The sequence below is a fragment of the Gopherus evgoodei genome, chromosome 9, assembly GCF_007399415.2.
Source record: "Gopherus evgoodei ecotype Sinaloan lineage chromosome 9, rGopEvg1_v1.p, whole genome shotgun sequence".
NCBI lineage: Eukaryota > Metazoa > Chordata > Testudines > Testudinidae > Gopherus > Gopherus evgoodei.
The window spans coordinates 95,801,858-95,815,854 of NC_044330.1; the positions used below are offsets into that span (position 1 = coordinate 95,801,858).

Here is a 13,997-nt window from a genome sequence, read left to right on the forward strand (position 1 = left end):
ATTTTGTTGCAGATACTCCCATGCTGGAATTGTGTCAATTCACATGTGCCAAATGTAGAATGTTTTTCTGTATAACGTACACCATTTAGGAATATTACTCAAAAGCGTCTTACATGCAGCCACGGGTTGGACACAAAGGTTCCCCCACCCAAGAAATAATGGAGCAAAGATGGGGAGTTAATTTTGGAGGTGCAACATATTAAAGCCAAAATAATGTTTTTTGCATTTGAACTCTAAAAAGGGTGAAGTTCAAATTGAGGAAATTAATAGGCCCAGTGCAGCTTCTGAGCTGGGCAAGCACTGGTGCCAGAGCAGGGAGTTACACACATCAATCCTGTCAGTTCTGCCTAAAGTTTATCTTAACCAGACAGACTACAACTGGAAACTCATCTTTACAGGTGAGCCAGCCTGAGATGTTGGCACAGCTGTGAAGAGGCTTGTTAACAGCTGCTGAAAGCCCAGGTCAGGGGAAAAATCAGTGGCTTTGGAGGGAGGGGGTGTACATGTACATTGTGTTTGCAATGTTTATTCTGATTTTTGGTGGTTTAGTTAAATTATTGCTATTTTCCTTGAGTTTCATATAAAACCTGCCCACCCCTCCCTGCTGTGGAAGAGGCCCCAGTGCCCCTGAAGGTTTTTTAGGGGCTGTCAGGCAATTTTTAACATTCTAAAACCCACTTTGGGCAGTGGCCACTGTCTTGTATTTGATAATAGGTTTTTAATTTTGCTTTAACCTATACACAAGTCAAGTGTATAACCTGGTCTACACTACAGTTAGGTCAACATAAGGCAGTTTCTGTAGACCTAAGTCAGTGTACACACCTACAGCCTTGCTTCCACTGCTGTAAGTACTTACCCCAAAGTAACTCCATGAGAGGCATAACTGCAGCTATGAAATTGACAAGAAAGCCTGGCTCCCCAGCTTGGCTGACCCCCAGACTCACTGCTGGGAGCTCTGCTACTCCCTGGGGTCCTGGCTCCCCCCTCCTAGCAGGAAGGGATGCTGCCCGGGGCTCCCAGCTTGGAGCCTGGCTCCCCCTGCAGGCTATCGATTCCCTGCTGGAAGCATGGCAGCCAACTGGACTCCAGGCCTGGATCTCCCCCCTGGAAGTGAGAAACCCCAGCTGGGAGCAGGAAGGCAAGAAGCCCAGGGTGCACCTGGGCTCCTGGCAGGGATTTGGGTTGAGCTGAGAGTACTGTGTCTCAGTCCCCCACACTGCCCCTCTTCCGCTGATGAAAGTGCTCCTGATGAGTGCATGTACCACTGACTGAAGGAGGGTAGGGTGGACATCAGCCACTGCTGTTATTACTAACTTACATTAACTTAGATTGTAGTGTGGATATGCCCTTGGTTTATTAATATCTTAGCAATGGCATAAGAAGCACATTAGATCACTTGGAAACATAAATTGTTGATCTCATTAAGCTCATTTGAAGGCATCCAAACCTTGAACTTCTCTGTTTTTTTTTTTTGCTATACACTGTTAAAGCTTACTTGAGCTTTTTTGGTGCACAACTGTAGATCTGCAACAGCGAAGCAGGTTTCATAGCCATGCTGGAGTACAATCTTGTTAACTGCACATTCATTAATCAAATGTTCAGTTAAAATTAGTATGTTTCAAACCCCATCCAGAGGCATTCAGCTCAGACTGGCTACGGTTGAATATGGAGTGTCCAAAGTGGAGACTTATATTAAGCATTGTCCCTGTTCACATGACAGACTGGAAATAATATCTAAATAAATACCTGAAATTCAGAATGCTAGGGACTAGAAAGTTGTATTTGGTCCCTTTAGATAAAATAAAGAAATACCACCACTACGTAAGAATTTTATTGTCTGCCTGTAACAAGTAAAAGCACTTTTCTGATTTGAGGTAAAACCATTAGAAGTAGTCTACAAGGAATATAAATGGCTTAAAAAAACAACACAAAGCCCATAACTAGTTTTACATTAGCCTAGCCCCTCCCTACATGGTTCATATAATATTATAGAAAGTTACCTGTGCTAACAACTGCACTCTTTGTTTTAAGGCCTAGTGTTACAAAAAGACAAATGCAATCAAAGTGGTTCCCAGAGTATGGATTGAGAACAGTCATTCTGAACACACACAGTCTCGGGTATTTTTACACATGCACTAGCTGCTGTTTACAAAAGCTGCTGCACCTCATGGAACACTTTCTATTTAAGAACAATTTTGCCTAGTTGAGGAAGAGTTTCCCTTTTTGTTTGGTGTAAGCAGCTACGCTCTGTCTGCTCCTCTGCCTAAAGTTTCCTGTCTAAGTTTTATAGAATAATGGGCTGCTCTGGCAAATAGGATCATCAGCAACAAAGGATTTTGCAAGAGGCTTGTGCTCCCACGGAGCTGGTTTTCATTCAAAAGTACACAGTAGCAGCACCACACATCAGGCTGTTCATGATAAAAAAAAAACAACACTGAAAACAACTACATAACACTTTGCCTTTCTATAGCACTTTCCAGAGGATCTCTAAGCACTTTACAGGAAAGAACCGAGGCTCAATCCCCTGTGAAGTAGGTATCAACCTCCTTTACCAATGGAGACACTAGAGCACAGAGTTGAAGTGATCTGGCTAAGCTTACAGACAAGTCTAACTCTAGACCTGTGCTTAAGCCACCAGACCACTGTTAACCTTTCAGTACAGGAATGTGCCTATGGTAGATTTGCAATGTTGTCTTGAAAGTTTACTGGCCTAGGTATAAAACCCACTTCACCACCCTTTGCCCTGGTACTAACGAAGAGTTAAAACATTACTTTTGCTTAAAATATATATTACATACATACTGCAGGCAAGTGGGCAAGAGTTCTGCAAGGTCGGCCTACTGCAAACTCACATTCAATCTGGTTTAAAACCAAGGTAAAAAAACATTTAACAAAACAACTAAAAGTGCCTCTCTTGTAGCACAGCCTTAAGTAAATAGGTAACTTGAAACATGACCTGAAGGCTCATGAACTCAGGGTCTGTTGGACTCAGAAGGGAAACAAGCTAAAAATCAAGGACCTATGCAGACTTGCTTAATTGAATCCAACGGCAGGATCTGACAGAGAGGGAACGAACGATGGAGAACTACAGAGCACACACAACATTCAAGCAAAAGTGTTTCAACAAGGAATGCGTTCCATGAAGGATCAGTGGGTCATTAACTCCTTGAAATTTCCACTAACAATCTGAAATATTTCTTCAGTGTCCTAACAGTATGTTGACCCTCCTCACTGGGCAAAGACATTCTCAATTCCCCTTTTTGGTATGCGACTTGATTACTCAGTAAGGAAGAACCTGCTAAAAAACCAAGCCTGGACGTGAGTTATGAGACAAAGTAACACACTAAAAAACAATTCTAGAGCCAGCTCCACCCTAGAAACTTGCTGGTATAGTAGCGTCAGTTAGGGGTGTCGTATAGAATGACACTTCTATACCAGCAAAAGCATTAGTGTAGATGCAGTTGTACTGGCAATGAAGTGCTTTTGCTGCTATAACTTATTTTGTTCTGGGAACTGGGATGAACTGTACCAGCTTTAGCACTCTTTTGCTGGCATAAACTGTGTCCACATTAGGAGGTTTACCAATAAAAAAAAAATTAATCTAGATTAAATTTTGGAGTCAGTCCCTAGAATAAGTTTTGCTAGGAGGAAAAGTGAATGAACAGTAGTCATAGCTGAGTCATGCCCCTCTCTAGGTGAGAGTTCTAACTTATAATCAATACCAAAAAACTTTTGTAACATTTCAGATATGCTTTAGAAGTAAACACAACAAAAATCATTAATCCAGTTACATGGCTGTCAATAAACATGAGGTGTGTCTTCGCTGCCACTGGGTGTATTTCTGTGCCAGGTAGACACATACATGGTAGCTTTGATCAAGCTAGCATGCTAAAATAACGTGGCTGCCATGGCACGGAGAGCAACTGAGGCTAGCTACTCAAATACATACCTAGGATCTTGGATGGGGTTGTACTCAGATGGCTAGCCTGAGCCACTGTGGCCACACTGCTATTTTTAAACTCGTGTCTACACGAGTTGGGAATTAGCTTAGCCGTTCATCAATCCTTGAAGAATGATATGAGTACCTGAAAATCATATAGCCTCTCTGAACAAAAGAGGATTTTTTTAAAAAGCATTCATGTTCAGGGATTCCCCTATAGGCTTGTGGGGAATCTTTTTAAAATGTCAGTTTTATCTACCTTTAAATTATTTATATAGCACCATAGATAGGTATGATGCTTTATGGACATAGTCCCTGCCTCATAAAAATTATAATCTAAAGCCCAGATCCTGCAAACTCTTCCACTGAATTCAGTATAGAATAACTACTCATATGTGTAAAGTTACTCTTATGCTTAAGCGTTTGCAGGATTGGGGCCTTAGCCATTAAATAAAAGATTATTTTTTTTTAATTTCAACCTACTCTGATGAAAGAAAAACAGAAATAACTTCTTTGTACAAAGTTTCAGTTCATTTTTGCACTGTCTTGGTGCTTTTTGTCCTACAGAACGTTAGGTCATGCAGTTTATGGAAGAAATGTAATCTTGTTTATGTTACCGGTAAATTTAGATTAAGAAAGGTTTTAAAAGCAATCCAATTCACAGCAAGTCTGTACCTTTTCTAACTACTGTTGATGTTATAACTTGTAAAACAGAACTGGAATGTTACAAATGGTCTTTTAAGATACAAAAATCTTGTTCCTCACTGCATTCTCTAGTCTCTCTTTTGATCTTTAGCATCTTCTTTTTCTTCATCTGAGTATACGGTGGGTTCCTCTCCTTCCTTCAGCAGTTTGCCAACGTAGTGATACTTAACTGTAAATTGAGAAAAAGCACAGAATACAGATCATTCCTTTACCTCGTGCAACCTAATGTTTTCACTAAAGTAGAGACAGTGGTTAACATAGCATTAACATTAAAATCAAGAACCACCAATTCTACGTTTGTTTTGCACACTGACTTGCCAAACTATTACTACTGTCTTAACAACTGGTATTTATGTGAGAAATGGGCAAAAATAAATGCAAACCATACAATTCTCCTTTTGCCAAAACCAGGAGTGACATTCACAGATACTTTTGTTACCCATGGCGTTCTCAGTTTCAAGGTCTCATGTTCAAAGGAAGCCAACTGTAACAGTGAAGAAATGAAACCACCACTTTGGGGGGAGGGGAAGGGAGTGGGAAAGAACAGCCCCCCTCCCGCGATTACACTTGCTTATGCAATTCTGAAAGCTAGCATCCTGAGAATGTTCTTACAGAATGTCAAGAAAACCTTGAAGGGTTTATATTTTCAGAGATTCATGGTGTGAACAGGCACTGGGAAACAGAAAAAATGTTCTTCCCGCCTGCATTAGAGATGGCACTATAGGAATTCTCCTACTGTGCACCCAGACAAGCCTTATTCCTGTTAGATATTTCCTTGTGAAACATTTAAAGTAGTAAGACATATGCATAAGGAGGAAGGTTATGAAGCACAGCTCTCCAGATCAGCAAAGCCCTTTAGCAAGTGAAGGGAAATCTCTTACTATACTTCTTGCTATATTATAGTTTAAATTTTTTTGAATTTAAAGGCAAATATTTGCATAATCTGCTAGAACTATATTGGGAACTATATTGCAGTTGTTAAAGTACTACCACTTTACTCCTGGAAAGACTGATTTAAATGCTGCTTTTTGGTCACACATATGGTAGCGTAATTCTGGTGTCTAGGACACACTTCTAAAACCACCGTTCAATGTGGCATGATTAACAGCTTTGTTCAAGACACGATGAAAGTCAAAAGAGCAGCTGCGTCTACATGAGGAGATTTTCAAAAATAGCAAGTTAGGAGCGAAAAAACAATAGCATTATCTGGGGAAAACTTAGCTCTTCACGTTGGGCACTAAATTAAAAAAAAACAAAAACAAGCCCATTTTTAATTCCCATTGCACAAAAAAAATACATTTCTCTAACTTCCTAAAATATTGATTATTTGTGACTAGGAGAAGTGATACTATGGAAAAAGATCCTTTTCTACATTTGCTCCTACATTTATTTATTTATTTTAATTCCAATTAAAGGTTTTTACCCCAAGAGGATTATTTCCTTTTCAACTATTTCTTTTAAAAAGGACTTCATTACATTTAGGCACACTAAATAGTGTATTTTCACATGTACTCTTTAGAAAGCCCCTTGACAGAAACACGATATACGCAACATACAACAGGAACATATGAAAGTTATTGACTTCACAAGTTGATCATGATGAAAATGTCTTGTCTACATCTGACTCCAGACTGACTACTTAATGTAAAGTTTGTATAGTTCTCTGGTGTGAAGACCATGCTATCAATGGGCATGTCAGAAACCACAGCTGTGAAAGGAAAGCCAAATCGCACCTCAAGTTGTCTAAATGTAGGTAAGACTTAAGGGTTATATGCTACATTCATTTGTTAAGTACTGTATGTAATACCAGTGTAATAGGAAGAACATGAATCAGTTGAAGTTCTAGACTTCACGCAGCCAGACTTCTAGTAAACTTTAATGGTCATATTATATATGTTTCTTACTGAAATGCTTGTTATATAACTAACATTTACAGTCTGTTTTATGTAAATGAAAAAAAACAACAACCAACAATAACAAAACTGCAGCGTTTTCCTGGTCTATAAACCCAGGTTAAGTGTTGTGCAGTTAATACTCTTCACCGGGAAGGTATTATTGTAGAGGATCATTATATAATATCAAACTTCTGGCTATAAGAAGCTAGCTGAGCAGTTTCCAACCTACAAAGTTTAAAAAAAAAAAATTGAAACAGTAAACAAAAACCTGGACCACAGAGCAGCTATATTTACACTGGAAGCCTTTAAAATAAAGAGCTGCAAAACAAAATATAAGCACAGCAGTACTGAATCAGACCAAAGGTCCATCTCCTCTAGTGTCCTGTCTTCTGACAGTGGCCAATGCCAGGTGCCCCAGAGGGAATGAACAGAACAGGTAATAATTAAGTGACCCAGTCCCGGTTGCACATTCCCAGCTGCTAGCAAACAGAGGCTAGGGACACCATTCCTGCCCAGCCTGGCTAATAGCCATTGATGGACTTATCCTCCATGAACTTATCTAGTTCTTTTTTGAACCCTCTTATAGTCTTGACCTTCACAGCACCCTCTGGTAAAGGTGAACTGTGTGTTGTATGTAGAAATACTTCCTTTTGTTTTAAACCTGCTGCCAATTCATTTCATTTGGTGACCCCTAGTTCAAAACAGAAGAGAGAATATTGCCCAGATTTTTTAGATCATTGTATATTTATATCCAAGCGTGAACAGATAAGAAAAGCGACTGCCCACAAAATACGTTTAAAGCAGCTAAGTCTCCAGATGTGAGCATAGGGCAGTCCATGTCCCCTAATTCTGGGGCTGCTATTCCTGAGTAATGCTGCATAGTTAATTTGACATATACAGAATTTACTAATTTCACTCAGTATTCAAAGGCACTTAATTTTTTTTGAACACACAACCAACATAGGCTTCTGCAAGTCACTTAGAAGTTTCTGAAAATTTTACTTCTCCAAACCTTGTTTTATAAATGCTCAAATAAGAATAGGAGAAACAAGGAGGACCAAGGGGAAAACATCCAGTTTTCCCGAAGTAAGCTTCCTTAATTCTTCAGGATGTTAGAAAAACAGAATGCTGCCATACAGTGTCAACTAAATTTAACTGCCTTACAGGAACACCCTCTATGTGCAACCAGGTTAATTAAGAAGTTAAAAGCAGTTTCATTCCCTGCCAATTCGTTCTTTTTTTGTTTTTGACAGTTTTACAGTCACATTTTACTATTTGAAAAAGTGGTTTAATCTCTTCTCTTTCTCTGTAAAAAACCAAAACCAGACAAAAAGCTACCACTCAAATGGAGGAAACTGACTTTTTTCCTCTAATCTTTCAGTATTAGAAAACTTAAGTGTTACAACAAAGGGTACAATATTTTCAAATAGAAGTTTGTTTGCAGCCAGGATATTAGAGACACAAGATGGATGAGGCAGTATCTTCTATTGGATCAACTTCTGTTAGTGAGAGACCTTTTGAGCTTACACAACTCTTCTTCAGGTGTGGGCCAGACCTTAAGAAGAAGGCCTCTTAGTAGGTTTATGTCTTTCCCCATCAGAAGTTGGTGTAACAAACAATATTAACCTCACCCACTTTGTCTCGTAGACATTTGATATAGCCTATTGAATGTCTTCCACCATCAGACACAGAAGCTAGAGCTACTTCACTGAGTGTATTTAAAATTGCTTACAAGTGAACTGAGATTCCCAGTCTCTCAGGGTCTCTTGCTGCGTAGCGTTGAGATCAGACAGGTCATCATATTCATCCTTCAGAGCCTCCTTATCCAGACAGAATGTGGCAAGACCTCTGGATGCATCCCTTCCAGCAAAAATTCCATATGGGCCCTCTTTAAAATAAAAAATGTTGGGGGTAATTATTACGTTGCTGTTTCTTTGGGGACCACGTACCAAGAACCAAATAACATGCTGATCTCCTGACTTGAACCTTATGTAGAAATCCCCAAATAAGGTTTGTATTGTAAAATTTGTCCTATTTTGTAATACCAAGCCAGATATTTTCTAGTACCTACACACCCAAATCCCCCAGAAAACAAAAATAAGAAATGCTACAAGAAAACAGAATTACTAAAGAAGATACTGAGCATGCTGGGACATTAGGAAGAGGAGACAAGTGCTGGTGTGCAGAGGGCATAGCGAAAGGGAGCTATCCACAAGGAGATGACAAGAAGCAAATGGCTTTCCTGGAGCAAACCTGAGGCATATGGGTGGCACCTGTAAAGACAGCTAACAGGAGTTAGTTATGTGAAAGGAGGAAGGATTCAGAAGTCTGAGGAGATGGAGTGCCAGGCAAGGTATGGCTTTCTGACAAATCCTTCTGGCTTAGAGAGTTGACCCATGAAAGAAGAAGGACCTGAAAGATGATTAGTTGGCTTGAGATATGGAGGAGAACCTTGACTGACACTACTCCAAGGATAGCGATCAGGCTGGCCTTGGGTGCCTAGTAAAGATAAAAAAATTTACACAAAATGAATGTAATGCACATTTCATAATAATTCCAAGGGACCGATGTGTACATGTCACAGTGGGTCAGAAGTATCTTATCAAGAGGGAGTGCTGGTAAACTTCCTCAATCATTAACTTATTTGCAATAGTAAGCAGAATGTTTTATCTGTACAGAAGTAACAGAAAATTTGAGATAGCACATGTTCCAATGATACATTAATGCCTCTTAGGAGAGCTGAAACACCAAAATCTGGTTACTTTAGAGGCTGTGCCCACCTGCACTGGGGAGCAGAACCCTTTTCAGAGTTCCACTAAATGGAATCACTTTCCTTTTCATACAAACAGAGACCCAATTTCATGACTACATTAATAAATTAGACATGGTATACAGCCTCTCATGTTCCAAGATGTAACTCATGAGTAGGTTTTTTAGAGCTCCATGCTGATAGAGAACCACGCATCCAAATCAATCATGTATCTCATCTGACTGTTCTAGAACTGAAAACCCTACTCATCTTTACACACCCACCCACCCTATGGGGTATGGATCATCCCTGCACGTGTCTGAACAGCACAAGTGAGGCTGTCATTGTGATTGGAAACAGCTATCATAAAAATAACTCTATAACTTCTGTTACTATATTACAAATACTAAATAATAGAACTGTTTCCACCAAAAAGGGAATGTAATGATGAAATCAACAAAAGATTTCATGGGCTGCCATCTATGACTTTACAAAGGAAATCTTGTGCCAGGTGAATAAAACTGCCTGCCCCATCAGTATCATCATTTAAAGATTACTGTAAATGTGTGTGGAGCTTGACAAAAAAGATCAAAATAAAGTGAAAGAGGCAGATATACTCTGAGTGTACGCAACAAAAAGGCTTGGTTCTGTACCCTGATGATACAAGTAAATCTTTACTCATAGGAGGAGCCCTGAATATGCCAATTAGTTTAGGTGAGTAGGAGTTGCAGGACTGGCTCCCAACTTTATGATCTTATTATTATTACTTAGTTGTACTGGTATCACCTCCAATTAGGCATAAGTTCACCAATTTTAAAGACAACCCAAGCCCAGAGCCGCTCAGAAGCAAAAATGTTTTTCAAATAGGAAACTAGAGAGATTAAGTGTTAATAAAGAGCAATCCCCCGCAAAATGTGTTGTGCAGGGAATCCAGTTCTAAATTGATAGCTGCCCAAAGTCCAGCAGAAAGCATATGTTGCAAAGCCCTGGGGTGGCGTACTTTTCCCCTTAGAGACCACCACTACCTTTTATTTTGGCCCTTGGAGGCCCCCATAACGATAGTTTTGTCTTGTTATCTAGGAGTCTCCTGTGCTCTGGAGAGAGGCACTGAGCATTGTATAATTTACTACACCACAGCGACTGCAGAGGAAGGCAGTGATTTGGGTTGTGTTCAGTCAGGCCCTGGGAATTGGGTGAGGGGCTGGGCTTCTAAACTCCAGACAGAGCACAGATGGGCCTCTCCCCCCTAGTAAAATCTCTTCCACAGACCGGATCTGCCAGTTACACAGGGAAGCAACAAACAGCAGCAGGAGGAGGGAGGAAGGGTTGGGGATCTCTGCTAGGGAGATGGGAACATAAGGTGAGACAGAGCCCAACACTGCAACCACATCCAAGGCCTCTCCCCCACACTGCTCCCCAGAGCCTCTCCTCACCCCCACTTCTCCTCCACACTACACACGAGCACCTCTCCTGGTCCCCCCTGCACCCCAGCTCGTCCCCCCGGCACCCCAGCTCTCCTCTGGTCCCCCCTGCACCCCAGCTCATCCCCATCACACCCTCCCCCTCACACTACACTCCAGCTCGTACCCTGGTCGCCACTGCACCCCAGCTTGTCCCCACATCCTCTCCTCCTCCCCCACAGCTCCCGAGAGCCAGCTTCCCCCCATTGCTCCCTAGGCGCACCCAGCACCTCCCCCCACTGCCAGCCTGCCCCCAGGCACCCCCCGCACCCAGCACCTCCCCCCAGGCACCCCCGCACTCCCCCAGGCATCTCCCGCACCCAGCACCTCTCCCCACTGCCAGCCTGCCCCCAGGCACCCCCCGCACCCAGCACTTCCCCCGAGGCACCCCTGCACCCCCCCAGGCACCCTCCGCACCCAGCACCTCCCCCCAGGCATCTCCCGCACCCAGCACCTCTCCCCACTGCCAGCCTGCCCCCAGGCACCCGCCGCACCCAGCACCTCCCCCCCGGCACCCGCCGCACCCCCCCAGGTATCTCCCGCACCCAGCACCTCTCCCCACTGCCAGCCTGCCCCCAGGCACCCGCCGCACTCAGCACCTCCCCCCCGGCACCCCCCGCACCCCCCAGGCACCCCCCGCACCCAGCACCTCCCCCCCGGCACCCGCCGCACCCCCCCAGGCACCCCCCGCACCCAGCACCTCTCCCCACTGCCAGCCTGCCCCCAGGCACCCCCCGCACCCTGCACCTCCCCCCACTGCCAGCCTGCCCCCAGGCACCCCCCGCACCCTGCACCTCCCCCCACTGCCAGCCTGCCCCCAGGCACGCCAGCCACTCACCGGGCCCGTAGAACTTCCTGGCGCGGCTCACGTCGAAGACTTTGCCGTTGATGGCCATGAGGATGCGCGGGTCCTGCACCCCGTCGTAGGGCCGCAGCTGCGCCAGGGTGAAGTCGCGGCGCTTGAGCTTGGGCGGCGGCGGCGGCTCGGCGGCGTCGGGCTGGCGCGGGGGCCGCTCGCCCCGCAGGATCTGGTAGAGCAGGAAGAGGCAGAGGCCCAGCAGGCTCAGGTTGAGCGGCGAGCTCAGGATCTCCAGCAGGAGCCCGCCGCTCTCCGCCTCGTCCTCCTGGGCCATGGCCTCGGCTGGTTCCGCGGCTCGCCGGGCTGCCTCTGAGCCGCCAGCGGGGACGGGGCGGAGCAGCCAGCTGCGGCCGCCCCGCCGCGCCCGGGAGGAGGGACCTGCGGCTTCACGCCCAGCCAGGCCCGAGGGAGCCCCTGCTCCGGGTGTGCGCAGAGCCTGGGCTGGAGGCACAACAGCCGGGCTTCGGCACTAGCCCCAGCAGCTGTCCTGGCCTTCGGGCTTTTGTCTTATGGAGGCGCCTACTCCTCCTCCCGCCGCTGCTGTCTGCTCACCCCATGGCCAACCTCAGGGCCAAATGCCACCCTGGGCGGCTGAGCAATGCTGGCTCCTGCTGTCTGTGTGCCCCCTTGCCCCCCGCAGCGGGCTGCTCTGCGGTAGGGTGAGCAGATTTCCCAATTGTATAGGGACAGTCCTGCTATTTGGGGCTATTTCTTAAAAGGCACCTATTTTACACACACATCCCTAGACATTGTGGTGACCTACGCAGCCCCAGGCCTCCACAGGGCAGTGGAGCTGTGCCCAAGGTCTGTGGAGGGAAGGAGCAGTCTGGGCCGGGAGAAAACTACTCCCCATCACTCACCGGTGGAGCGGGTTAGGACCAGGTGGCTCCACTTCCCACCACCCGGTGAGGGCAGGGCATACCCTACCCCTGCTGCGGTCCCCCAAGTCGTAGCTCAGGGGAAGGGGTGGAGTGGGGGCAGGACTGGGGCAGAGCAGGGATGGGAAGAGGTGGGGCAGATCAGGGCCAGGGGCTATGGGGAAGGGGTGGAGTAGGCACAGGGCAGGAGCAGGGACAGTCAGGGGATCAGACTGGCTGCTGGAGCAGCACACAGCTGTGTAGGGCACCAAGAAATTGGCCAGTTTGGTGCCCCAAATTTCCTGGTGCCCTACACAGCTGTGTAGTTTGCGTATGAGTAAGGGCGGCCCTGCACACACCCACCCTGTGTCCTGATTTTTCACACTTGCTATCTGGTCATCCTACTCTATAGTCACCTGTTTTCTCTCATCTTGTTCCGAGTTTGTAAAGTTCTGGGACAGGGATTGTCCTTTTATATGGTGTACTGCACACTGGGGTCCTCCTCGGCCAGGACTGGGGCTCTAGGTGCTACTGCAATGTAAGTAATTACACACAAAAAGCTATATTAAGGTTACAAAGCCAAGTACTCAGAGAATGCCAGACTTAAGGTTGTCATTGGGCTACTCAGTAGTAAAGTTAAGCATACATGTGTTTGCAGGATCAGAGTTTACAATCTTTACTACAAGATGATTTTTATTCATTTTATCTTTTTTCATTTTACTGTCCTTAATCAACGGATCAATTATTTTTCTTGCTAGTTTCTTCAATCCTCCCCCTCCTCCCTGCTTTTTCCACAACATTCCTGCTTCTAGCAGAGGACAACAATCCCTTGAACACATTCAAAACTTCTCCCCCATATTATTTTAGTATCCGCCAATAAAACATAAGAGGCACATCCCAAATTGTATATATAGTTAATTAGGATATTTGCAATCAAAGGAACTTTCATGTGTGAGGGTAGTTGAAAACATTGTGTTGCACTTTGCCACACACTAAAGTGTAATTATCTCCAGTAACAGTACCATACTTTTTAAAAGACATGATGTAATTGCCCCACCACAATGCTATTCATGTCATATCATCACTTCACATGTTGAGGTTTATTTTGCTCTTAGCAGTGATGGGAAAGAGAAGCAAGAAGAGGGCTGAGATTGGGCCTAGACTAGAGGCATTTTTTTAGTTACATTGCCAAAAATGAACACTAGATGGTGTTGTGAGCACACTAATGTTTTCTGCATAGCTCATGCTGTATTTTAGATCACCTTAGTCTCTAACCATAATGAATAAATTAGATTTCGTAGATGCTCACAATTAGAGTTTCATTAGAGAGCCCTGTAATATGATTTAGCAGCCAATTGCAATTGCTTTACAAAACAATACAAAATATCTGCTCATTCTTTTCAAATTGATTTGGTGAAGTGGAAAGGCACTTTGTATGTCTGCTGTTGCACGCACTGAAATACAGAAATGTGACTTTACATACAGAGTAACCACAAGTGGAGCATGGATTGTTTTATTACAACCCATCATGA

General features: G+C 44.4%; 1 protein-coding gene across 1 annotated transcript; it reads right to left on the reverse strand.

Annotated features, from left to right (window-relative positions):
* Positions 1–1,813: 1,813 nt before the first annotated feature.
* Positions 1,814–11,937, reverse strand: PGRMC1 (progesterone receptor membrane component 1). The gene is made up of 3 exons (XM_030575339.1): positions 11,588–11,937; positions 8,273–8,428; positions 1,814–4,814 (listed from the first exon to the last, which is right to left on the reverse strand). Exons 1-3 carry the CDS (start codon positions 11,880–11,882, stop codon positions 4,714–4,716), a joined length of 552 nt encoding a protein of 183 aa, XP_030431199.1. The 5' UTR covers positions 11,883–11,937; the 3' UTR covers positions 1,814–4,713.
* Between the last annotated feature and the right edge of the window lie 2,060 nt (positions 11,938–13,997).

What these genes read in the sequence shown, in the direction of transcription:
- PGRMC1 (XM_030575339.1), bottom strand. Translation starts at nt 11,882, where the DNA reads ATGGCCCAGGAGGACGAGGCGGAGAGCGGCGGGCTCCTGCTGGAGATC. An exon ending in CAGGAAGTTCTACGGGCCCG is followed by an intron (nt 8,429 to 11,587) that starts GTGAGTGGCTGG and finishes TTTATTTTAAAG; the next exon opens with AGGGCCCATATGGAATTTTT. An exon ending in CTGGGAATCTCAGTTCACTT is followed by an intron (nt 4,815 to 8,272) that starts GTAAGCAATTTT and finishes CTCAATTTACAG; the next exon opens with TTAAGTATCACTACGTTGGC.